A 27,324-nucleotide genomic window follows, 5' to 3' on the forward strand; every position below is an offset into this window, starting at 1 on the left:
ATTAAGTACATTCACACCATCACCACCATCTACTTCCAGAACTTTTATTATTTTCCCAAGCTGAAACTGTATACATTGAACAATAACTTCTCATTTCCCTTCCCTCTAACTGCTGGTCACTGCCATTCTACTTTTTGTCTCTATGAATTTGACTATTCTAGGATCTCATGTGAGTGGAATCATACAGTATTTATAATTTGGTAACTGGCTTATTTTACTCAGCATGTCTTCAAGGTTCATCCACATTGAGGCATGTGTCAGGACTTCCTTCTTTCCATTCCACTGTGTGTATATACCACATTATGTTTATCCATTCATTTGTCAACGGACACAGGTTGTTTCCATCTTTTGGTTGTTATGAATAATGCTGCTTTGAACATGGGTGTTAAAATATCTGTTTAAGAACCTGATTTCAGGGACGCCTGGGTGGCTCAGTTGGTTGGACGACTGCCTTCGGCTCAGGTCATGATCCTGGAGTCCCGGGATCGAGTCCCGCATCGGGCTCCCGGCTCCACGGGGAGTCTGCTTCTCTCTGTGACCTTCTCCTCGCTCATGCTCTCTCACTGTCTCTCTCTCAAATAAATAAATAAAATCTTAAAAAAAAAAAAACCTGATTTCAATTATTTTGGATATATACCCAGAAGTGGAACTTCTGGGTTATATGGTAATTCTATTTTTAATTTTTTGAGGAACTGCTATAGTGTTTTTCATTGTGACTGCACCATTTTACATTCCCATCAGCAAGTGTTCCAATTTCTTCATATCCTCATCAACACTTGTTTTTTTCCTTCTTTCCCTCTTTCCTTTTCTTTCCCTTCCCTTCCCTTTCCTCTCCTCTCTTTTTCTTTTTTCTTTTCTTTTTTTAAAATTTTTTATTTCTTTTCAGCATAACAGTATTCATTGTTTTTGCACTGTACCCAGTGCCCCATGCAATCCGTGCCCTCTCTAATACCCACCACCTGGTTCCCCCAACCTCCCACCCCCCGCCCCTTCAAAACCCTCAGATTGTTTTTCAGAGTCCATAGTCTCTCATGGTTCACCTCCCTTTCCAATTTCCCTCAACTCCCTTCTCCTCTCCATCTCCCCTTGTCCTCCATGCTATTTGTTATGCTCCACAAATAAGTGAAACTATATGATAATTGACTCTCTCTGCTTGACTTATTTCACTCAGCATAATCTCTTCCAGATAGTTATCCTAATGGTGTGAAGTGAGTTTATGTATTGAGGACTTATTTTGTACATGTAACATTTCTTTAATCTTCTCAGTGCTGTAAGTGGCAAGCATGCATATGTGTGAGAGAAAGACAGACAGATGGACCAGGTGAGCAGCAATCAGGAGAAGCAAGAACAAGACACAAGCTCATAAGCAGTCTGGCTGCAGAGCCAGGCTCTTCATCAGGGCTGTGAGGCTGCTCACTGGAATGTGGACTCCCCAGAGGAAGGGACTGTGTCTTATATATGACTTTCTCCCTGGTGTCTACCACAGTGTCTCTATGTGTGTAAAAAAACAACAGCAAAAAAGAATGACCTGCTTATACTCATTGAAGAGTTTGATGTTGCATTCTTTCTCCAAGTGATTATGTCAGGATACAGACAAATTTCATTGCATCCCTCCCTCCAGACTGGATCAGTGTGAGGCGATACTTGTCTGAACGCTGACACAGTCATTTGGAGAAATGTGACCACATGGTAATTGCTATGCTTAGTATTTCTAAGTGCCTGACATTTCCCATTTCTTTTTATTCCCCCAGGAGAGAAAAGCAGCATGAGTAGGGAGAACCAGAGCAACATGTCCGAGTTCCTCCTCCTGGGACTCCCTATCCGGCCAGAGCAGCAGGGAGTGTTCTTTGTCCTGTTCCTGGGCATGTACCTGACCACGGTGCTGGGGAACCTGCTCATCATCCTGCTCATCAGGCTGGACTCTCGCCTCCACACCCCCATGTACTTCTTCCTCAGCAACTTGGCCTTCACTGACATCTATTTCTCATCTGTCACTGTCCCAAAGATGCTGAGAAACATGCAGACTCAGCGCTTGTCCATTTCCTATCCAGGTTGTATTTCACAGATGTATTTTTATCTACTCTTTGGTTGTGTTGATAATATCCTTCTTGCAGTGATGGCATATGACAGGTATGTGGCCATTTGTCACCCTCTACACTACACCACCATCATGAAAGAGGACGTGTGTGTGCTGCTGGTGGCTGGCTCCTGGATTCTCTCCTGTGGCAGTGCCCTCTTGCACACCCTCCTCCTGACTCAGGTGTCTTTCTGTGCTGACAACATCATTCCCCACTTTTTCTGTAGCCTCCGCAACCTACTCAAGTTGTCCTGCTCCAACACCTCTCTTAATGAGCTGGCCATATTTACTGCAGGGGCTGTGGTTGTCATTTTTCCATTGAGTGGTATCTTGGTCTCTTATGGCCACATTGGGGCCTCTATTCTGAAGGCCTCCTCTACCAAAGGTATCTGCAAAGCCTTGTCCACCTGTGGCTCCCACCTCTCTGTGGTATCTCTATTCTATGGAACAATTATGGCACTGTACTTTTCCACCTCATCGGGTAGCTCTAATGACAAGGACATGATTGCCTCACTGATGTATACAGTGGTCACTCCCATGTTGAATCCCTTCATCTATAGCCTAAGGAACAGAGACATGAAATTGGCTCTGGGGATTCTTTTCAGAAACAAAATCCTTTTCACTAAGTGAGAATCACCTAATTGTGTTATTTCACCCACTGACCTTGTCAGAGATCTTGAAAAATTGTGTGTTGACTATCCATGTCTCCTGTATCCTCCCAACTGTCCTTTAAATGAGCGGTTACGTTATAGGACCCAACCCATTTCAGTTTCGTCATGTTTAGCTTTTAATTATAACCCACAGTTTCTATCTATTGAAGTAAATGAGATATAAATCAGCTCCTTATTTCCTGTTTCTTGTCTATTATTTTCCAAAACTACAAATATTCAGTAAAGTTTCTAATGTTTAGTTTTAGAAAGTGCAGAAGGCCTACCTTCTTTTTTTTTTTTAATATTTAATTTGTTTATTTGACAGAGAGCTAGAGAGAGAGCACAAGTAAGCAGAGTGGCAGGGAGAGGGGGAGACAGAGAAGCAGGCTCTCTGCTGAGCAGGGAGCCTGATGCGGGGCTCGATCCCAGGACCCTGGAATCATGACCCGAGCCAAAGGCAGCCGCTTAACCAATTGAGCCACCCAGGCGCCCCGGCCTACCTTCTTAATTCAGTAGCTAGAATAAAGTGTTTTTGATGGTTTGCTAAAACTTAAATAAACTTACATTTGATTTTGCCTATGACAAGAAATTAATAGGGGAGCCCAGTGGAGTCCATCAAGTTACCTCATTTCTCCATTCTAGGAAGATTTTAATTTTCCACTTTAAGTTGGATTTTTGTGGAGAGAATAGCCACTATCTGCCTGATTAGTTTTAATTTGGGAAAATGAGTGTTGTCTTGTTCCTAAAGTGAAAGCTTCCACTTCTAAGAAGGAAAAAGATAAATACGTGAATTCATAACTCATGCTCACAAAATTATTTACCATGACTACTATAAGCTAGGTAATTTTCTAAGCCCTGTGCATGCAAGTTAAAAAAGGAAAAGACTCCCAAGTTTATCCCCATGTAGTCATGGGTATGATTAAATTTTTTTAAAGATGATTTTTTTAATTTTTTGAGAGAGAGAAGAGAGAAAGAGTGTGCGAGTATGGGGAGGGGCAAAGTGAGAGGGAGAGGAACAATCAGACTCCCTGCTGAGCAGGGAGCCCTAGGCAGGGCTTAATCCCAAGACCCTGAAATCATGACCTGAAGGCAGACACTTAACTGACTGAGTCATCCAGGTGCCCCACATTCTGGCATTCCTGACCCCACTCCTCACGCTCCTTTTTTTCATAGCAGTTTTGTTTTTCTTTCTTTTTTTTTTGGTTGCTGATGTCACCTCTCTGTCTCCAGAGCATATATCAGGTTCTTCCTTTTTTAAGACCCTTAATGATTTATTTGTTAAGCGATTGAGTGAATGAGTAATTGAAGTCATTCAGCAGTTACCAATTACCTATTGTGTGCCGTGGCTGATCTCTAGTGATACAAGGACATTGACAATAAACCCTAACATTTATTAAGCTTCCATAATATGTTCTTTTAACTATCCCTCAAACTCACACAAAAAGTACTATTATTATTTCCACTTTGAAGAACCTGAGTCACAGAGATTTTTGGTAATTTGCTCAGGTATGCCCTATTAGTAAGAAAAAGAGCCCAGAATCTTCCCCCCCCCCCCCGAATATATAGACTCAATCCCCCTACTCTTGAACAAGGGACAGACCCTACCCTGGACAGACCCTACCCTACAGGACGTCACAGAGCAGTGGGGAGACCTATACATTTTAAGAGCCTTTGTGCTCTAATAGAGGCCTCTGTAGGTGCTGTGGAGCCTGCAGAAGCCTGCTGAGATCCCAGTACTGCCTGGGCCATGTACTACTGTCCAGAGAATCTGAACTCATGAGGCACAGGCCATGGGCAACTGAGGAAGCTTGTGCCTCCCATCTGGAGACCTGCTCTGCCCAAAATATCACTGACATTACGGACACTTTTTCCTGTGACTTCACTTGTATGTATCTCAGCCCCCTGGAACCTATATGTGCTCCTTCCCAAGGGGCCAGGAGGAAGTTGAACAATTAGTGCAAGATGATGGCTTCCCTAGTCAGGAAGTTGGGCACGTTTCCTCGGGGTTCCTTTGTTTTCTTTTCGTTTTTTCTTTCTTTCTTTCTTTTTTTAACTTTGTGATGTATAAAAGGAGATCTTCTTGCACATCGTTTTGAGGCTGGTAAACAGATACGAATGTCTGTAAAAGTCCGTGGGCCACCAAGGTTTGCTGTTTTTCCTTGGATCCTGGGTCTTTTGGACAGAAAGTAAGGATTCAGGTAACAGTACAAAGCAGAGAGTATCTGAACTTATAGCACTGCTATAGATAAGAAGGGGCCCTGAAATCTCCACAGTTTTCTGTGTGTGTGTGTGTGTGTGTTGTATGACTTTATGTGTGTATAACTGACTTTCACACTGAATGTCTTCACCTAGGATATATATAAGTCAGAGAATGCTGGAAATTTACTCTTAGCCACATGAATGCCTATTTTATTTGCATTTATGTTACTTGTATGTAAGACCTTGTACATTGCTTATAATTTGAATATATGTGACTGCCTGTACTACAATGGGTAGGCTATTGGGTGCTTGATAGTCCTGTGTGTGCAGTTGTTCATACATGTAAGGGTGTATTTTGTTTGTGAATTTTGCATAGATGTGTGTGGAGCTGACTCACACCCTGACTGTATTTACCTAGTTTGAGTATAAGCTGGAGAAGGCTATAAATCTCCCTTCGGCAAGTATGTGTCTGTGATAGTGTGTGAGTGCTTTTGTGTACAACACACTCACCCCTAACTTCCTTTACATAGAATATGTATAGAATAGAGACTTAAAACCAAGATACAAACATTTATGTGTCTGTGTTTAACATTCTCATATTCTGACTCTTCACTTGCCTGCGGCCAGAACCAACCCAGGAAACCCACTTTGAATAACTGGTAGGGGCCAGTTATTTCCATACAGTAGGATTTCCATACAGTAGGAGGGGCCCTGCAAGCCCAATATTTTTGACACTCTTCTTCAATTTTGGTAACACAGTTCAGAAACTAAATGCTCATTTCTGGTATCACAAAAATTTACACCCAAATCTTTGTCTTTTTCCCACTTAATAGTTTTGTGGTCTTGAGGTGTGGCCTCTCTGATGCTGTCAAGTGGGAATAATGATCATTGCTGTAAGGTACTGTCTGTAAGCTGCTCAACAAGTACTAGGCACATCATAAACACTTAGTAAATTATAGGCTCATGGGGGCTGAGACACCTGACTCTCTACTTCCTGGCTGTTCAGGAGACACCATCAGGAGACTATTCAAGAGACTGAACAGGAGACTGTTCAGGAGACAGGCTCTCTCCCAAGTCCCAGGCAAAAGCTTCCTCGCTTCAATACTGAGCATTTCCCATCCACCTCTTTCATGCATTGTGCTGATTAAGCCAAAGCACCTTATCTGTATTGTTCCCTTCCCTTCAAATTGTAGCTCTGTGGTTTCTTTAGATGCTCTGGGTCTCCTGTAGGAGATGTTTGAGATTCTGGGTTAAGTCTGACCTGGAAACTTTCAGTGAGAAGCCAGACCTCGGCAGAAGGGTGAAGTACCTATCCCCTCCTCATGCCCCCTGAACCAGGCCAGCCAGTGGCACCCAACAACTTCCTGGTCTAGAACAAGCATTTACTGTCAGACATACAACAATGTGAATGTTAAATTCCTCTACCAACCATATGAGTATTTTAACATTTGACTGTAGTTTCACTCCTGTTTTGTACCAGTTTCAGCCTATCAATACCCAAGTGTTGTGGTTGGACCTGCCCTTGTGGGTTTTGTTTGGCTTGAAAGATGGTTTTCGGCAGCAACCATCAGGAATATTTGAAAAATAGAGCTTTATTATTTACAAGACCTGGAAATCACATAGCACATGTGAGGCTACACAGTGAGGTCATAGTAGAGAGAAAGAGTGCAGGCCTGGGGTTCTACTTTTATTGTGGCTGAGAGTGGGGGTCTAGAGTTTTGATGGCCTGTGTGTTATTGGTGAATTTAAAGCATAAGAGTATAAATATGAAGTACAGGGAAGAGAAGAGACAAGTTGTCCAAATGGTCCATTATAGAAATCAAGCAAGATGTTGAAATCAAAGAAACCCCCATGGGGAGAAGTGGCTTAGCTGTTTATCTGGTCGTGTATTGGCCAAGTATTTATTCAAGGTAGCCTATGCCTCTGAGATTGATGCTTCAACAAAGCTTAAGCCAGGCACTTGTGTTACAACAAACAAAACACAGAAAACAAACAACTGTCAGGGCTTATATTCCAGCCCCTCCAGTAAATTCTCTCTCTAATGAAAAGATTTTGAGAAAATCTACTCTTAAGACCAGTCTTTACTATGGAATATCTATGTGACATTGTGCAAGCGATTTCCCTACTCCTGTTAATAAAATGAAAGGGAAAAAACCCTCACTGTCTTCTCTATTTCTTAGACACAAAATAAACATTGATGGATTGAGAGAAATTGAAGAAACATGAAAGTATTTTACAAACTAAAGGGCTGTAGGAATCATTGGCCACAGTTATCTGAGCAGGACTCCTTCAAATCCTGAAGTGATATTTTTTAATATCTTGACTCTTTTGTCTAATTAAAGAGAGAAAGGAAGAGTACAGTTATAGGAATAAGATTCCAATAAATTTTTAAAAAACACATGAGAGAGAATTGTGACTATAGCAGTTACTATGTGATCACACTCCTCCTGAGTATGTGTGTGGTAAAGTTATGATAACACCTACCTTGTAGGACTGTGAAAAAATATTTAATAAGGCAATAGTGCAAAAACATATTTGTCTGACACAGTGTACTTTAAGTGTCAATTATTCTAAGGGTGAAGTACTAGGAAGATACTGGGAAACGGTGATGGTAAATCACATAACTGTGAAATCTGACAGAAACCTCCAGTCCTTCAGTATTTCTCACATCCCAGATCCTGGGTCTCGCATCTCAGGTATCTTCCTGCCCATGAAAACTGAGACCTGAGTCAGCTTCAAGCACCAGACACAGATGGAGAGAGATGGAGAACTAAAGTTTTCTAAAGATAAACTAAAGTTTTCTAAAGAGAACTAAAGATGGAGAACTAAAGATTTATTTTTCACAACAAAATTGAACATGCATTAAGTCAAGTTCCACCAGGGAATTTACCCCCAGTGATAGGAAATGAACTTAGGGACTCCTCTGAGGGTATGCACACTCAGACAAGTTAACACAAGTTTTAGATCAGCTACTTGGTTCTTCGTGTTGAACATCTCATAATGTTATTTCATGAAATCCTTGAATTTGATCCTGGTTTTATTTGGAAACTTATCTTGTCAAAAAAAAAGAGAATAATCTATAAAACTTCGTGTGTTTATTTTATATAGGACTGTACTTGGAGGCTAATGTGTATGGAATTAGAGTTCTCTTATTAACCTTTATGAATGTGTGATATTGGTATCTTTACATTACAGAAGCATCACATGTGGCCAAGGGAGATTTAGCTCCATAAGTCATATAGCCAGCAAGTGGTGGAGCTGGGATCTCGACATGAACCATCTGGCTATAAACCCATACCTTCAGTCTGGCCTCTGTCAGGTGTTCTGTTGAGGATCAGCATCCTGGGGAAAGATGGCCTGTGTGACCTATTTATTCTTTTATCTCCAGCTGGTAGCACAATGCCAGGAACATTGTTGGTTAAAAACAAATAAGAATGATTTTGCCCTTGGTGGGCCTGGGTGGCTCGGTCAGTTAAGCATCTGATTGTTGATTTCAGCTCAGGTCATGATCTCAGGGTTGTGGGATGGAGCCCTGTGTCAGGTTCCTCGCTGGACATGGAGCCTGCTTGAGATTCTATCTCCCTCTCTCTCTGCCTCTCTCTTCCCTCGCTCTCTAAAAAAAATAATAATTTTGCTTTCGTTTCCACCAAAAGGAATCATTTGGGGCATTGAGGATCAGTCTTGTGCTTTGGCGACACTAGTGGATGACAGAAATCCAGGCAGTTTTTTTTTGTTTGTTTTAGTTTTTGTTTTTTTTGTTTTGTTTTCAGGAGAAAATAAGAAACCCCATTGTGGATATTATCAACTTCCAAAGTCTCTGACATTTCCCTATTCCTTCACCCCCAGTAGGCAGAAGAGGGGAATTAGGAGGGAGAACCAGAGCAGCATGTCTGAGTTCCTCCTCCTGGGATTCCCCATCCAGCCAGAGCAGCAGGGAGTGTTCTTCGTCCTATTCCTGGGCATGTACCTGACCACGGTGCTGGGGAACCTGCTCATCATCCTGCTCATCAGGCTGGACCCTCGCCTCCACACCCCCATGTACTTCTTCCTCAGCCAGCTGGCCTTCACTGACGTCTCCTTCTCATCTGTCACTGTCCCAAAGTATGCTGATAAACATGCATACTCAGGATCAATCCATGCCCTATGCAGGGTGTGTAACGCAGATGTATTTTTTCATATTTTTTTGGCTGCATTGATAACCACCTTCTCACAGTGATGGCATATGACAGGTATTTGGCCATCTGCCATCCTCTACACTACACCACCATCATGTGAGAAAACCTGTGAATCTCAACCAGGCTGTGTCCTGGTTATTCTCATGTAGCAGTGCAGTGTCTCACATTGTCCCACAATGTCAGCCTGGCCTGGCTGTCCTTCTGTGCTGATAACACTATCCCCCATTTCCTCTGTGACCTTGCCGCTCTGCTCAAATTGTCCAGCTCTGACACTTTCATCAATGAGCTGGTCAACTTCACTGTGGGGGCACTGAGAATCATCATACCATTGGCTGGCATCCTGGTCTCATGTCCGCATTGGGGTCTCCATCGTGAGGGTTCCCTTTAGTAACGGGATCTGTAAAGCCTTGTCCACCTGTGGCTCCCACCTCTCTGTGGTATTTCTATTCTATGAGACAATCATGGTTATGCACATTTTCCCATCATCAAACAACTCCCATGACAAAGACATAATTGCTTCAGTGATGTACACAGTGGTCACCCTCATGTTGAACCCCTTCATCTACAGCCTGAGGAACAGGGACATGAAAGGGGCTCTGGGGAGACATTTTAGGAGGGAAATATTTTTCTCCAAGTGACAACCACCTCCCCTTCTCAGTTCTTAGTTCACCAAATGGCACTGCCAGACATTCCTCTTTGGATTACTATGCAGAGGACCATCCTTGTTGCTGGTACCCACTCCACTTTCCTGTTTCCAGGTGACCTGCTTTGACAGTTCTTCCTGCTGACTCTTCCTAAACCCAGTGAGTTCATTTAAACCACCAAGCACAGACACATTGAGTGGTATTTGCTGTAACCATCTGTGCTCTGTAAACCAACTTCCTTTTTAACTTTATTTTATGCCTCTTTAGGTTTCCTCAAGCCTTGGGACTTGGCACATACAGAAGCACCATTATCTCAATTGTCTTCAGAGCACAAAACTCATAAATCTGGAGTGGGAATTATCCTTAACAGTTACAGTATTGCCTTATATTCGTGACTACACACACACAAAATTCATGCTTTCCTCTTTAAGGGAAAGGACATTTGACTTCAAATTTATTTGCTATTTGGATCTGTTAGGCATTTTTATAAGCTGTGTCTTCTCATTCTTTACCTTTCTCATGCCCGTGTTGAAGAATTTTGGGAACTGTCAAATGTGCTGTGGTTTGGAAATGTCAAGTCTTTATGTGGACCTCATATGAACTTGTTTCAGATGTTTATGAATCTTAGTGGTGCAGATAATTAGAATACTCTTAAAATAGTTGTATAAAAATTAATGATAATCCATATTTTAGCAATTTGCTCTTTAGTTTCACTCTCAATTCTTTTTTTTTTTTAATTTTTTTATTTTTTTCAGCATAACAGTATTCATTATTTTTGCACCACACCCAGTGCTCCATGCAATCCGTGCCCTCTACAATACCCACCACCTGGTGCCCCCAACCTCCCACCCCCCACCCCTTCAAAATTCTCAGATCGTTTTTCAGAGTCCATAGTCTCTCATGGTTCACCTCCCCTTCCAATTTCCCTCAACTCCCTTCTCCTCTCCATCTCCCCTTGTCCTCCGTACTATTTGTTATGCTCCACAAATAAGTGAAACCATATGATAATTGACTCTCTCTACTTGACTTATTTCACTCAGCATAATCTCTTCCAGTCCCGTCCATGTTGCTACAAAACTTGGGGATTCATCCTTTCTTTCTTTTTTTTTTTTTACAGCTTTATAAACATATATTTTTATCCCCAGGGGTACAGGTCTGTGAATCGCCAGGTTTACACACTTCACAACACTCACCATAGCACACACCCTCCCCGATATCCATAACCCCATCCCCTCTCCCAACCCCCTCCCCCCATCAACCCTCAGTTTGTTTTGTGAGATTAAGAGTCACTTATGGTTTGTCTCCCTCCCAATCCCATCTTGTTTCATTTACTCTTCTCCTACCCCCTCGACCCCCCATGTTGCATCTCCTCTCCCTCATATCAGGGAGATCATATGATAGTTGTCTTTCTCCGATTGACTTATTTCGCTAAGCATGATACCCTCTAGTTCCATCCACGTCGTCGCAAATGGCAAGATTTCATTTCTTTTGATGGCTGCATAGTATTCCATTGTGTATATCTACCACATCTTCTTTATCCATTCGTCTGTTGATGGACATCTAGGTTCTTTCCATAGTTTGGCTATTGTAGACATTGCTGCTATAAACATTCGGGTGCATGTGCCCCTTCGGATCACTACGTTTGTATCTTTAGGGTAAATACCCAGCAGTGCAATTGCAGGGTCATAGGGTAGTTCTATTTTCAACATTTTGAGGAACCTCCATGCTGTTTTCCAGAGTGGTTGCACCAGCTTGCATTCCCACCAACAGTGTAGGAGGGTTCCCCTTTCTCCGCATCCTCGCCAGCATCTGTCATTTCCTGACTTGTTAATTTTAGCCATTCTGACTGGTGTGAGGTGATATCTCATGGTGGTTTGATTTGTATTTCCCTGATGCCGAGTGATATGGAGCACTTTTTCATGTGTCTGTTGGCCATCTGGATGTCTTCTTTGCAGAAATGTCTGTTCATGTCCTCTGCCCATTTCTTGATTGGATTATTTGTTCTTTGGGTGTTGAGTTTGCTAAGTTCTTTATAGATTTGGACACTAGCCCTTTATCTGATATGTCATTTGCAAATATCTTCTCCCATTCTGTCAGTTGTCTTTTGGTTTTGTTCACTGTTTCCTTTGCTGTGCAAAAGCTTTTGATCTTGATGAAATCCCAAAAGTTCATTTTTGCCCTTGCTTCCCTTGCCTTTGGTGATGTTCCTAGGAAGATGTTGCTGCGGCTGACGTCGAAGAGGTTGCTGCCTGTGTTCTCCTCGAGGATTTTGATGGATTCCTTTCTCACATTGAGATCCTTCATCCATTTTGAGTCTATTTTCGTGTGTGGTGTAAGGAAATGATCCAATTTCATTTTTCTGCATGTGGCTGTCCAATTTTCCCAACACCATTTATTGAAGAGGCTGTCTTTGTTCCATTGGACATTCTTTCCTGCTTTGTCGAAGATGAGTTGACCATAGAGTTGAGGGTCCATTTCTGGGCTCTCTATTCTGTTCCATTGATCTATGTGTCTGTTTTTGTGCCAGTACCAGGCTGTCTTGATGATGACAGCTTTGTAATAGAGCTTGAAGTCCGGAATTGTGATGCCACCAACTTTGGCTTTCTTTTTCAATATTCCTTTGGCTATTCGAGGTCTTTTCTGGTTCCATATAATTTTAGGATTATTTGTTCCATTTCTTTGAAAAAAATGGATGGTACTTTGATAGGAATTGCATTAAATGTGTAGATTGCTTTAGGTAGCATAGACATTTTCACAATATTTATTCTTCCAATCCAGGAGCATGGAACATTTTTCCATTTCTTTGTGTCTTCCTCAATTTCTTTCATGAGTACTTTATAGTTTTCTGAGTATAGATTCTTAGTCTCTTTGGTTAGGTTTATTCCTAGGTATCTTATAGTTTTGGGTGCAATTGTAAATGGGATGGACTCCTTAATTTCTCTTTCTTCTGTCTTGTTGTTGGTGTAGAGAAATGCAACTGATTTCTGTGCATTGATTTTATATCCTGACACGTTACTGAATTCCTGGACAAGTTCTAGCAGTTTTGGAGTGGAGTCTTTTGGGTTTTCCACATAGAGTATCATATCATCTGCGAAGAGTGATAGTTTGACTTCTTCTTTGCTGATTTGGATGCCTTTAATTTCCTTTGTTGTCTGATTGCTGAGGCTAGGACTTCTAGTACTATGTTGAATAGCAGTGGTGATAACGGACATCCCTGCCGTGTTCCTGACCTTAGCGGAAAAGCTTTCAGTTTTTCTCCACTGAGAATGATATTTGCCGTGGGTTTTTCATAGATGGCTTTGATAATATTGAGGTATGTGCCGTCTATCCTACACTTTGAAGAGTTTTGATCAGGAAGGGATGCTGTACTTTGTCAAATGCTTTTTCAGCATCTATGGAGAGTATCATATGGTTCTTGTTCTTTCTTTTATTAATGTGTTGTATCACATTGATTGATTTGCGGATGTTGAACCAGCCTTGCAGCCCTGGAATAAATCCCACTTGGTCGTGGTGAATAATCCTTTTAACGTACTGTTGAATCCTATTGGCTAGTATTTTGGCGAGAATTTTTGCATCTGTGTTCATCAAGGATATTGGTCTGTAGTTCTCTTTTTTGTTGGGATCCTTATCTGGTTTTGGGATCAAGGTGATGCTGGCCTCATAAAATGAGTTTGGAAGTTTTCCTTCTATTGCTATTTTTTGGAACAGTTTCAGGAGAATAGGAATTAGTTCTTCTTTAAATGTTGGTAGAATTCCCCCGGAAAGCCGTCTGGCCCTGGGCTTTTGTTTGTTTGGAGATTTTGATGACTGTTTCAATCTCCTTACTGGTTATGGGTCTGTTCAGGCTTTCTATTTCTTCCTGGTTCAGTTGTGGTAGTTTATATGTCTCTAGGAATGCATCCATTTCTTCCAGATTGTCAAATTTGTTGGCGTAGAGTTGCTCATAGTATGTTCTTATAATTGTCTGTATTTCTTTGGTGTTCGTTGTGATCTCTCCTCTTTCATTCATGATTTTATTTATTTGGGTCCTCTCTCTTTTCTTTTTGATAAGTCTGGCCAGGGGTTTATCAATCTTATTAATTCTTTCAAAGAACCAGCTCCTAGTTTCGTTGATTTGTTCTATTGTTTTTTTGGTTTCTATTTCATTGATTTCTGCTCTGATCTTTATGATTTCTCTTCTCCTGCTGGGTTTCGGGTTTCTTTCTTGTTCTTTCTCCAGCTCCTTTAGGTGTAGGGTTAGGTTGTGTACCTGAGACCTTTCTTGTTTCTTGAGAAAGGCTTGTACCGCTATATATTTTCCTCTCAGGACTGCCTTTGTTGTGTCCCACAGATTCTGAACTGTTGTGTTTTCATTATCATTTGTTTCCATAAATATTTTCGATTCTTCTTTGATTTCCTGGTTGACCCATTCATTCTTTAGAAGGATGCTGTTTAGTCTCCATGTATTTGGGTTCTTTCCAAATTTCCTCTTGTGATTGAGTTCTAGCTTTAGAGCATTGTGGTCTGAAAATATGCAGGGAATGATCCCAATATTTTGATACCGGTTGAGACTTGATTTAGGACCAAGAATGTGATCTATTCTGGAGAATGTTCCATGTGCACTAGAGAAGAATGTGTATTCTGTTGCTTTGGGATGAAATGTTCTGAATATATCTGTGATGTCCATCTGGTCCAGTGTGTCATTTAAGGCCTTGATTTCCTTGTTGATCTTTTGCTTGGATGATCTGTCCATTTCAGTAAGGGGAGTGTTAAAATCCCCTACTAATATTGTATTCTTGTCGATGTGTTTCTTTGATTTTGTTATTAATTGGTTTATATAGTTGGCTGCTCCCACGTTAGGGGCATAGATATTTATTATTGTTAGATCTTCTTGTTGGACAGTTCCTTTGAGTATGATATAGTGTCCTTCCTCATCTCTTATTATAATCTTTGGCTTAAAATCTAATTGATCTGATATAAGGATTGCCACTCCTGCTTTCTTCTGATGTCCATTAGCATGGTAAATTCTTTTCCACCCCCTCACTTTAAACCTGGAGGTGTCTTCAGGTGTATGATGAGTTTCTTGTAGGCAACCTATAGATGGTTTTTGTTTTTTTATCCATTCTGATACCCTGTGTCTTTTGATTGGGGCATTTAGCCATTAACATTCAGGGTAAGTATTGAGAGATATGAATTTAGTGCCATTGTATTGCCTGTAAGGTGACTGTTATTGTATATTGTCTCTGTTTCTTTCTGATCTACTACTTTGAGGGTCTCTCTTTGCTTAGAGGACCCCTTTCAATATTTCCTGTAGAGCTGGTTTGGTATTTGCAAATTCTTTCAGTTTTTGTTTGTCCTGGAAGCTTTTAATCTCTCCGTCTATTTTCAATGATAGCCTAGCTGGATATAGTATTCTTGGCTGCATGTTTTTCTCATTAGTACTCTGAATATATCATGCCAGCTCTTTCTGGCCTGCCAGGTCTCTGTGGATAAGTCTGCTGCCAATCTAATATTTTTACCATTGTACGTTACAGACTTCTTTTCCCGGGCTGCTTTCAGGATCTTTTCTTTGTCACTAAGACTTGTCAATTTTACTATTAGGTGACGGGGTGTAGACCTATTCTTATTGATTTTGAGGAGGTTCAGAGAACCTCCTGGATTTTGATGCTTGTTCCCTTTGCCATATTGGGGAAATTCTCTCCAATAATTCTCTCCAATATACCTTCTGCTCCCCTCTCTGTTTCCTCTTCTTCTGGAATCCCAATTATTCTAATGTTGTTTCGTCTTATGGTGTCACTTATCTCTCGAATTCTCCCCTCGTGGTCCAGTAGCTGTTTGTCCCTCTTTTGCTCAGCTTCTTTATTCTCTGTCATTTGGTCTTCTATATCGCTAATTCTTTCTTCTGCCTCATTTATCCTAGCAGTGAGAGCCTCCATTTTTGATTGCACCTCATTAATAGCTTTTTGATTTCAACTTGGTTAGATTTTAGTTCTTTTATTTCTCCAGAAAGGGCTTTTATATCTCCCGAGAGGGTTGCTTTAATATCTTCCATGCCTTTTTCAAGCCCGGCTAGAACCTTGAGAATCATCATTCTGAACTCTATATCTGACATATTACCAATGTCTGTATTGATTAGGTCCCTAGCCTTTGGTATTGCCTCTTGTTCTTTTTTTTGTTGTGAATTTTTCCGCCTTGTCATTTTGTCCAGATAAGAGTTTATGAAGGAGCAAGTAAAATACTAAAAGGGTGGCAACAACCCCAGGAAAATATGCTTTAGCCAAATCAGAAGAGATCCTGAATTGTGAGGGGGGAGAAAGGGGATAAAAAGGGGTTCAGAAAGAAAGAAAAAAAAAAACTATTAAAAAAAAGAAAGCCGATAAAGAAAAAATATAAAAAGAGGAAAAAATATATATATATTAGATAAACTACTTAAAAAACGTTAAAAAAAGAAAACGGTAAAAGTTAAAAAAAATTTAGCAGAAGAAGAGAAAAAGAAAAAAAATTGAAAAAGAAAAAAAAATTAAATTAACTGCAAGGCTAAAAAATCATGGGGAGAAAGCCATGAGTTCCGTGCTTTGCTTTCTTCTCCTCTGGAATTCCGCCGTTCTCCTTGGTAGGTGAACTTGGTCCTGGCTGGGTTCCCATAGATCTTCTGGGGGAGGGGCCCGTTGTAGTGATTCTCAAGCGTCTTTGCCCAGGCGGAGTTGCACCGCCCTTACCCGGGGCCGCGCTGAGTCATCCGCTCGAGTTCGCTTTCGGGAGCTTTTGTTCCCTGAGCGCTTTCCGTAGAGTCCGGAGGACGGGAATAAAGATGGCGGCCTCCCGGTCTCCGGCCCGGAGGAGCCGAGAGCCCGGGGCCCCACTCCTCAGTGCGCCCTCAGAGAACAGCGCCAAATGACTCCCGTCACCCTGGCCTCCGGCCGCGCTCTGAGCTGACCGAGCCTGCGACCGGTTCAAGGCAACCCCGAGCTGAGAGTCACTCCTCGGCTCTGTCTCTGCAGCCGGCTTCCCCGTTCTAATACCGGTAAGCTCTGCGACACTGAGACACCCCCGATCCTTCTGCGACCCTGCGGGACCTGAGGTCGCGCTTACCCCGCCTGGGCTTCACCCCAGTTAAGCCTCTGGAGCGATGTCCCTCAGCGGAACAGACTTTTCAAAGTCCTGATTTTGCTCCGTTGCTCCGCCGCTTGCCGGGAGCCGGCCCCTCCCCCCGCGGTCTATCTTCCCGTCGCTTTGGATTCACTTCTCCGCCAGTCCTACCTTGCAGAAAGTGGTTGATTTTCTGTTTCTGGAATTGCTGTTCTTCTTCTCTTCAATCTCCCGTTGGATTTGTAGGTGTTTGCAATCTTTAGTTAAGCTATTTAGCTGATCTCCCGCTACCCGAAGTAGTCTCAGCCTGCTACTTCTCCGCCATCTTGACTCCTCCGGTCTCACTCTCAATTCTTAAAACATTTTTTTCTAGAGTTACAAAAACTCAAGTTAGCTACAAAGTTTAAGATAGGGAAATGCAGAATTCTGGCTTACTTAATTGAGTAGATGACTGGTTAAATGCTTCTTACAGTTTCCCAAAATCTAAACATACTACAAAACTTCTGGCAGGTGATTCTAATGTGCAGCTGAGGTTGAGAACACTTGGATTAACTGATTCAGGGCAACATATGTAACTGAATCAACTGAAAATAAACAACTATACCTATGCTGGGAATTGTTATAGGTAACCAATATGATATGATCCAGGAAGAATATCCTGCCAAAATTTTCCAACCCAGATGATAGAACCTATTCTCCTTAAAAGCCTTGTAGATAATGAAACATGGACCAGCTATAAAGAATCATCCCTTCTGGACACATTGGAATAGAACAGATACCACTCTGGTTTCCCATCCTTTAGACTGTGACTGGGTGGAAAAAGCTTATTCTTCTGAAGGAAAATGCTCTGAAAAAATGAAGATGAAGAAAAATAGTCTTTCCATGTTAAATTTTGCTGTGAAATAGACTTGTGTGGAAAGTTTTCTCTGGTGTGAAGAATATTTCAATTAAGATAATTAGGGAAAGATCTCAATGGAAATATTTCTGTTGTTCAAAGGGACTCTTGCTTCTTTCTTATTTCTTTGATTTCACTTGCAGTTTTATTGGGACGTAACTGACATACAGTTGTTTTTTTAATTAATTAATTTTTAAAAATTTCTTTTCAGGGTAACAGTATTCATTGTTTTTGCACCACACCCAGTGCTCCATGCAATACATGCCCTCTCTAATACCCACCACCTGGTTCCCCCAACCTCCCACCCCCCACCCCTTCAAAACCCTCAGATTGTTTTTCAGAGTCCATAGTCTCTCACGGTTCACCTCCCCTTCCAATTTCCCTCAACTCCCTTCTCCTCTCCATCTCCCCTTGTCCTCCATGCTATTTGTTATGCCCCACAAATAAGTGAAACCATATGATAATTGACTCTCTCTGCTTGACTTATTTCACTCAGCATCATCTCTTCCAGTCCCGTCCATGTTGCTACAAAAGTTGGGTATTCATCCTTTCTGATGGAGGCATAATACTCCATAGTATCTATGAACCACATCTTCCTTATCCATTCGTCTGTTGAAGGGCATCAGATACACTGTTTGCAAATATATTCTCTCATTGTATAGGTTGCCTTTTAGTTTTGTTGATTGTTTTCTTCACTGTGAAGAAGGTTTTTATTCTGATATAGTTCCAATAGTTTACCTTTGCTTTTGTTTCCTTTGCCTCAGGATACATATCTAGTAATAGTTGCTAAGGCTGATGTCAAAGAGGTCACTGACTGTTCTTCTCTAGAATTTTGATGTTTTCCTGTCTCACAGTTAGATCTTTCATTCATTTTTAATTTCTTTTTCTGTATGGAGTAAGTAAGTAGTCCAGTTCCATTTTTTTTGCATGTTGCTGTCTGGTTTTCCTAGTACCATTTGTGAAAAGACCATCTTTTTTTTTTTCCCCAATTGGATATTCTTTCCTGCTTTGTCAAAACCCACATATTTGTGGGTCCACTTCTGGATTTTCTATTCTGTTCTATTGATCTATGTGTCTATTTCTGTGTCAGTATCATACTGTCTTGATCACATATCCATTCTACACAAAATATTGGAAAAGTGAATTCAACAATACATGAAATGGAGGAGTCAAGATGGCGGAGAAGTAGCAGGCTGAGACTACTTCGGGTAGCAGGAGATCAGCTAAAGAGCTTATCTAAAGATTGGAAACACCTACAAATCCAACGGGAGATTGAAGAGAAGAAGAACAGCAATTCCAGAAACAGAAAATCAACCACTTTCTGCAAGGTAGGACTGGCGGAGAAGTGAATCCAAAGCGACGGGAAGATAGACTGCGGGGGGGAGGGGCCGGCTCCCGGCAAGCGGCGGAGCAACGGAGCAAAATCAGGACTTTGAAAAGTCTGTTCCGCTGAGGGACATCGCTCCAGAGGCTTAACCGGGGTGAAGCCCAGGCGGGGTCAGCGCGACCTCAGGTCCCGCAGGGTCGCAGAAGGATCGGGGGTGTCTGAGTGTCGCAGAGCTTACCGGTATTAGAATGGGGAAGCCGGCTACAGAGACAGAGCGGAGGAGTGACTCTCAGCTCGGGGTTGCCTTGAACCGGTCGCAGGCTCGGTCAGCTCGGAGCGCGGCCGGAGGCCAGGGTGACGGGAGTCATTGGGCGCTGTTCTCTGAGGGCGCAATGAGGAGTGGGGCCCCGGGCTCTCGGCTCCTCCGGGCCAGAGACCGGGAGGCCGCCATCTTTATTCCCGTCCTCCGGACTCTACGGAAAGCGCTCAGGGAACAAAAGCTCCCGAAAGCGAACCCGAGCGGATGACTCAGCGCGGCCCCGGATAAGGGCGGTGCAACTCCGCCTGGGGCAAAGACGCTTGAGAATCACTACAACGGGCCCCTCCCCCAGAAGATCTACGGGAAACCCAGCGAGGACCAAGTTCACCTACCAAGGAGAACGGCGGAATTCCAGAGGAGAAGAAAGCAAAGCACGGAACTCATGGCTTTCTCCCCATGATTTTTTAGCCTTGCAGTTAATTTAATTTTTTTTTCTTTTTCAATTTATTTTCTTTTTCTCTTCTTCTGCTAAATTTTTTTAACTTTTACCGTTTTCTTTTTTTAACGTTTTTTAAATAGTTTATCTAATATATATATATTTTTTCCTCTTTTTATATTTTTTCTTTATCGGCTTTCTTTTTTTTAATAGTTTCTTTTTTTTCTTTCTTTCTGAACCCCTTTTTATCCCCTTTCTCCCCCCTCACAATTCAGGATCTCTTCTGATTTGGCTAAAGCATATTTTCCTGGGGTTGTCGCCACCCTTTTAGTATTTTACTTGCTCCTTCATAAACTCTTATCTGGACAAAATGACAAGGCGGAAAAATTCACAACAAAAAAAAGAACAAGAGGCAATACCAAAGGCTAGGGACCTAATCAATACAGACATTGGTAATATGTCAGATATAGAGTTCAGAATGATGATTCTCAAGGTTCTAGCCGGGCTTGAAAAAGGCATGGAAGATATTAAAGCAACCCTCTCGGGAGATATAAAAGCCCTTTCTCGAGAAATAAAAGAACTAAAATCTAACCAAGTTGAAATCAAAAAAGCTATTAATGAGGTGCAATCAAAAATGGAGGCTCTCACTGCTAGGATAAATGAGGCAGAAGAAAGAATTAGTGATATAGAAGACCAAATGACAGAGAATAAAGAAGCTGAGCAAAAGAGGGACAAACAGCTACTGGACCACGAGGGGAGAATTCGAGAGATAAGTGACACCATAAGACGAAACAACATTAGAATAATTGGGATTCCAGAAGAAGAGGAAACAGAGAGAGGAGCAGAAGGTATATTGGAGAGAATTATTGGAGAGAATTTCCCCAATATGGCAAAGGGAACAAGCATCAAAATCCAGGAGGTTCAGAGAACCCCCCTCAAAATCAATAAGAATAGGTCTACACCCCGTCACCTAATAGTAAAATTGACAAGTCTTGGTGACAAAGAAAAGATCCTGAAAGCAGCCCGGGAAAAGAAGTCTGTAACGTACAATGGTAAAAATATTAGATTGGCAGCAGACTTATCCACAGAGACCTGGCAGGCCAGAAAGAGCTGGCATGATATATTCAGAGTACTAAATGAGAAAAACATGCAGCCAAGAATACTATATCCAGCTAGGCTATCATTGAAAATAGACGGAGAGATTAAAAGCTTCCAGGACAAACAAAAACTGAAAGAATTTGCAAATACCAAACCAGCTTTACAGGAAATATTGAAAGGGGTCCTCTAAGCAAAGAGAGACCCTCAAAGTAGTAGATCAGAAAGAAACAGAGACAATATACAATAACAGTCACCTTACAGGCAATACAATGGCACTAAATTCATATCTCTCAATACTTACCCTGAATGTTAATGGGCTAAATGCCCCAATCAAAAGACACAGGGTATCAGAATGGATCAAAAAACAAAACCCATCTATATGTTGCCTACAAGAAACTCATCTTACACCCGAAGACACCTCCAGGTTTAACGTGAGGGGGTGGAAAAGAATTTACCATGCTAATGGACATCAGAAGAAAGCAGGAGTGGCAATCCTTATATCAGATCAATTAGACTTTAAGCCAAAGACTATAATAAGAGATGAGGAAGGACACTATATCATACTCAAAGGAACTGTCCAACAAGAAGATCTAACAATTTTAAATATCTATGCCCCTAACGTGGGAGCAGCCAACTATATAAACCATTAATAACAAAATCAAAGAAACACATCGACAAGAATACAATAATAGTAGGGGATTTTAACACTCCCCTCACTGAAATGGACAGATCATCCAAGCAAAAGATCAACAAGGAATCAAGGCCTTAAATGACACACTGGACCAGATGGACATCACAGATATATTCAGAACATTTCATCCCAAAGCAACAGAATACACATTCTTCTCTAGTGCACATGGAACGTTCTCCAGAATAGATCACATTCTTGGTCCTAAATCAAGTCTCAACCGGTATCAAAGATTGGGATCATTCCCTGCATATTTTCAGACCACAATGCTCTAAAGCTAGAACTCAATAACAAGAGGAAATTTGGAAAGAACCCAAATACATGGAGACTAAACAGCATCCTTCTAAAGAATGAATGGGTCAACCAGGAAATCAAAGAAGAATTGAAAAAATTTATGGAAACAAATGATAATGAAAACACAACGGTTCAGAATCTGTGGGACACAACAAAGGCAGTCCTGAGAGGAAAATATATAGCGGTACAAGCCTTTCTCAAGAAACAAGAAAGGTCTCAGGTAAACAACTTAACCCTACACCTAAAGGAGCTGGAGAAAGAACAAGAAAGAAACCCGAAACCCAGCAGGAGAAGAGAAATCATAAAGATCAGAGCAGAAATCAATGAAATAGAAACCAAAAAAAACAATAGAACAAATCAACGAAACTAGGAGCTGGTTCTTTGAAAGAATTAATAAGATTGATAAACCCCTGGCCAGACTTATCAAAAAGAAAAGAGAGAGGACCCAAATAAATAAAATCATGAATGAAAGAGGAGAGATCACAACGAACACCAAAGAAATACAGACAATTATAAGAACATACTATGAGCAACTCTACGCCAACAAATTTGACAATCTGGAAGAAATGGATGCATTCCTAGAGACATATAAACTACCACAACTGAACCAGGAAGAAATAGAAAGCCTGAACAGACCCATAACCAGTAAGGAGATTGAAACAGTCATCAAAAATCTCCAAACAAACAAAAGCCCAGGGCCAGACGGCTTTCCGGGGGAATTCTACCAAACATTTAAAGAAGAACTAATTCCTATTCTCCTGAAACTGTTCCAAAAAATAGCAATAGAAGGAAAACTTCCAAACTCATTTTATGAGGCCAGCATCACCTTGATCCCAAAACCAGATAAGGATCCCAACAAAAAGAGAACTACAGACCAATATCCTTGATGAACACAGATGCAAAAATTCTCGCCAAAATACTAGCCAATAGGATTCAACAGTACGTTAAAAGGATTATTCACCACGACCAAGTGGGATTTATTCCAGGGCTGCAAGGCTGGTTCAACATCCGCAAATCAATCAATGTGATACAACACATTAATAAAAGAAAGAACAAGAACCATATGATACTCTCCATAGATGCTGAAAAAGCATTTGACAAAGTACAGCATCCCTTCCTGATCAAAACTCTTCAAAGTGTAGGGATAGACGGCACATACCTCAATATTATCAAAGCCATCTATGAAAAACCCACGGCAAATATCATTCTCAGTGGAGAAAAACTGAAAGCTTTTCCGCTAAGGTCAGGAACACGGCAGGGATGTCCGTTATCACCACTGCTATTCAACATAGTACTAGAAGTCCTAGCCTCAGCAATCAGACAACAAAAGGAAATTAAAGGCATCCAAATCGGCAAAGAAGAAGTCAAACTATCACTCTTCGCAGATGATATGATACTCTATGTGGAAAACCCAAAAGACTCCACTCCAAAACTGCTAGAACTTGTCCAGGAATTCAGTAAAGTGTCAGGATATAAAATCAATGCACAGAAATCAGTTGCATTTCTCTACACCAACAACAAGACAGAAGAAAGAGAAATTAAGGAGTCCATCCCATTTACAATTGCACCCAAAACTATAAGATACCTAGGAATAAACCTAACCAAAGAGACTAAGAATCTATACTCAGAAAACTATAAAGTACTCATGAAAGAAATTGAGGAAGACACAAAGAAATGAAAAATGTTCCATGCTCCTGGATTGGAAGAATAAATATTGTGAAAATGTCTATGCTACCTAAAGCAATCTACACATTTAATGCAATTCCTATCAAAGTACCATCCATTTTTTTCAAAGAAATGGAACAAATAATCCTAAAATTTATATGGAACCAGAAAAGACCTCGAATAGCCAAAGGAATATTGAAAAAGAAAGCCAAAGTTGGTGGCATCCCAATTCCGGACTTCAAGCTCTATTACAAAGCTGTCATCATCAAGACAGCATGGTACTGGCACAAAAACAGACACATAGATCAATGGAACAGAATAGAGAGCCCAGAAATGGACCCTCAACTCTATGGTCAACTCATCTTCGACAAAGCAGGAAAGAATGTCCAATGGAACAAAGACAGCCTCTTCAATAAATGGTGTTGGGAAAATTGGACAGCCACATGCAGAAAAATGAAATTGGATCATTTCCTTACACCACACACGAAAATAGACTCAAAATGGATGAAGGATCTCAATGTGAGAAAGGAATCCATCAAAATCCTTGAGGAGAACACAGGCAGCAACCTCTTCGACATCAGCCGCAGCAACATCTTCCTAGGAACATCACCAAAGGCAAGGGAAGCAAGGGCAAAAATGAACTTTTGGGATTTTATCAAGATCAAAAGCTTTTGCACAGCAAAGGAAACAGTTAAAAAAAACAAAAGACAACTGACAGAATGGGAGAAGATATTTGCAAATGACATATCAGATAAAGGGCTAGTGTCCAAAATCTATAAAGAACTTAGCAAACTCAACACCCAAAGAACAAATAATCCAATCAAGAAATGGGCAGAGGACATGAACAGACATTTCTGCAAAGAAGACATCCAGATGGCCAACAGACACATGAAAAAGTGCTCCATATCACTCAGCATCAGGGAAATACAAATCAAAACCACCATGAGATATCACCTCACACCAGTCAGAATGGCTAAAATTAACAAGTCAGGAAATGACAGATGCTGGCGAGGATATGGAGAAAGGGGAACCCTCCTACACTGTTGGTGGGAATGCAAGCTGGTGCAACCACTCTGGAAAACAGCATGGAGGTTCCTCAAAATGTTGAAAATAGAACTACCCTATGACCCTGCAATTGCACTGCTGGGTATTTACCCTAAAGATACAAACGTAGTGATCCGAAGGGGCACGTGCACCCGAATGTTTATAGCAGCAATGTCTACAATAGCCAAACTATGGAAAGAACCTAGATGTCCATCTACAGACGAATGGATAAAGAAGATGTGGTATCTATACACAATGGAATACTATGCAGCCATCAAAAGAAATGAAATCTTGCCATTTGCGACGACGTGGATGGAACTAGAGGGTATCATGCTTAGCGAAATAAGTCAATCGGAGAGAGACAACTATCATATGATCTCCCTGATATGAGGGAGAGGAGATGCAACATGGGGGGTCGAGGGGGTAGGAGAAGAGTAAATGAAACAAGATGGGATTGGGAGGGAGACAAACCATAAGTGACTCTTAATCTCACAAAACAAACTGAGGGTTGATGGGGGGAGGGGGTTGGGAGAGTGGGTGGGGTTATGGATATCGGGGAGGGTGTGTGCTATGGTGAGTGTTGTGAAGTGTGTAAACCTGGCGATTCGCAGACCTGTACCCCTGGGGATAAAAATATATGTTTATAAAGCTGTAAAAAAAAAAAAAAAAAAGAAAGGATGAATCCCCAAGTTTTGTAGCAACATGGACGGGACTGGAAGAGATTATGCTGAGTGAAATAAGTCAAGCAGAGAGAGTCAATTATCATATGGTTTCACTTATTTGTGGAGCATAACAAATAGCATGGAGGACAAGGGGAGATGGAGAGGAGAAGGGAGTTGAGGGAAATTGGAAGGGGAGGTAAACCATGAGAGACTATGGACTCTGAAAAACGATCTGAGAATTTTGAAGGGGTGGGGGGTGGGAGGTTGGGGGCACCAGGTGGTGGGTATTGTAGAGGGCACGGATTGCATGGAGCACTTGGTGTGGTGCAAAAATAATGAATACTGTTATGTTGAAAAAAATAAAAAAATTAAAAAAAAAGCTATTAATGAGGTGCAATAAAAAATGGAGGCTCTCACTGCTAGGATAAATGAGGCAGAAGAAAGAATTAGCGATATAGAAGACCAAATGACAGAGAATAAAGAAGCTGAGCAAAAGAGGGACAAACAGCTACTGGACCACGAGGGGAAAATTCGAGAGATAAGTGACACCATAAGACGAAACAACATTAGAATAATTGGGATTCCAGAAGAAGAGGAAACAGAGAGGGGAGCAGAAAGTATATTGGAGAGAATTATTGGAGAGAATTTCCCCAATATGGCAAAGGGAACAAGCATCAAAATTCAGGAGGTTCAGAGAACCCCCCTCAAAATCAATAAGAATAGGTCCACACCCCGTCACCTAATAGTAAAATTTACAAGTCTTAGTGACAAAGAAAAGATCCTGAAAGCAGCCCGGGAAAAGAAGTCTGTAACGTACAATGGTAAAAATATTAGATTGGCAGCAGACTTATCCACAGAGACCTGGCAGGCCAGAAAGAGCTGGCCTTTCATGATATATTCAGAGTACTAAACGAGAAAAACATGCAGCCAAGAATACTATATCCAGCTAGGCTATCATTGAAAATAGAAGGAGAGATTAAAAGCTTCCAGGACAAACAAAAACTGAAAGAATTTGCAAATACCAAACCAGCTCTACAGGAAATATTGAAAGGGGTCCTCTAAGCAAAGAGAGACCCTCAAAGTAGTAGATCAGAAAGAAACAGAGACAATATACAATAACAGTCACCTTACAGGCAATACAATGGCACTAAATTCATATCTCTCAATACTTACCCTGAATGTTAATGGGCTAAATGCCCCAATCAAAAGACACAGGGTATCAGAATGGATCAAAAAACAAAACCCATCTATATGTTGCCTACAAGAAACTCATCTTACACCCGAAGACACCTCCAGGTTTAACGTGAGGGGGTGGAAAAGAATTTACCATGCTAATGGACATCAGAAGAAAGCAGGAGTGGCAATCCTTATATCAGATCAATTAGACTTTAAGCCAAAGACTATAATAAGAGATGAGGAAGGACACTATATCATACTCAAAGGAACTGTCCAACAAGAAGATCTAACAATTTTAAATATCTATGCCCCTAACGTGGGAGCAGCCAACTATATAAACCAATTAATAACAAAATCAAAGAAACACATCGACAAGAATACAATAATAGTAGGGGATTTTAACACTCCCCTCACTGAAATGGACAGATCATCCAAGCAAAAGATCAACAAGGAAATCAAGGCCTTAAATGACACACTGGACCAGATGGACATCACAGATATATTCAGAACATTTCATCCCAAAGCAACAGAATACACATTCTTCTCTAGTGCACATGGAACATTCTCCAGAATAGATCACATTCTTGGTCCTAAATCAAGTCTCAACTGGTATCAAAAGATTGGGATCATTCCCTGCATATTTTCAGACCACAACGCTCTAAAGCTAGAACTCAATCACAAGAGGAAATCTGGAAAGAACCCAAATACATGGAGACTAAACAAAAATCAATCAATGTGACATACCACATTAATAAAATAAAGCATAAAATCATATGATCATGTCAATAGATACAGAAAAGGCATTTGAGAAAATTCAACATTAATTTATGATTTTAAAATATCTCTTTATAAAGCAGGTATAGAGAAAACACACCTCTACATAATAAAGGCCATATATACAAACCCACAGCTAACATTGTACTCAATGCGGAAAAGCTGAAAACTTCCTTTAGGACTAGGAACAAGA

At 41.1% G+C, this 27,324-nt stretch overlaps 1 protein-coding gene across 1 annotated transcript; it reads left to right on the top strand.

The window, feature by feature from the left end:
• The first annotated feature begins 1,765 nt into the window (after positions 1-1,765).
• Positions 1,766-9,201, top strand: LOC125083014 (olfactory receptor 1J4-like). Its single transcript, XM_047698909.1, is given in 4 exon segments — positions 1,766-2,703; positions 8,773-9,028; positions 9,030-9,104; positions 9,106-9,201. Coding segments are annotated over 4 exon segments (1,365 nt in total).
• The last annotated feature ends 18,123 nt before the right edge of the window (positions 9,202-27,324 follow it).

Source organism: Lutra lutra, chromosome 13 (assembly GCF_902655055.1).
Source record: "Lutra lutra chromosome 13, mLutLut1.2, whole genome shotgun sequence".
Lineage (NCBI taxonomy): Eukaryota > Metazoa > Chordata > Mammalia > Carnivora > Mustelidae > Lutra > Lutra lutra.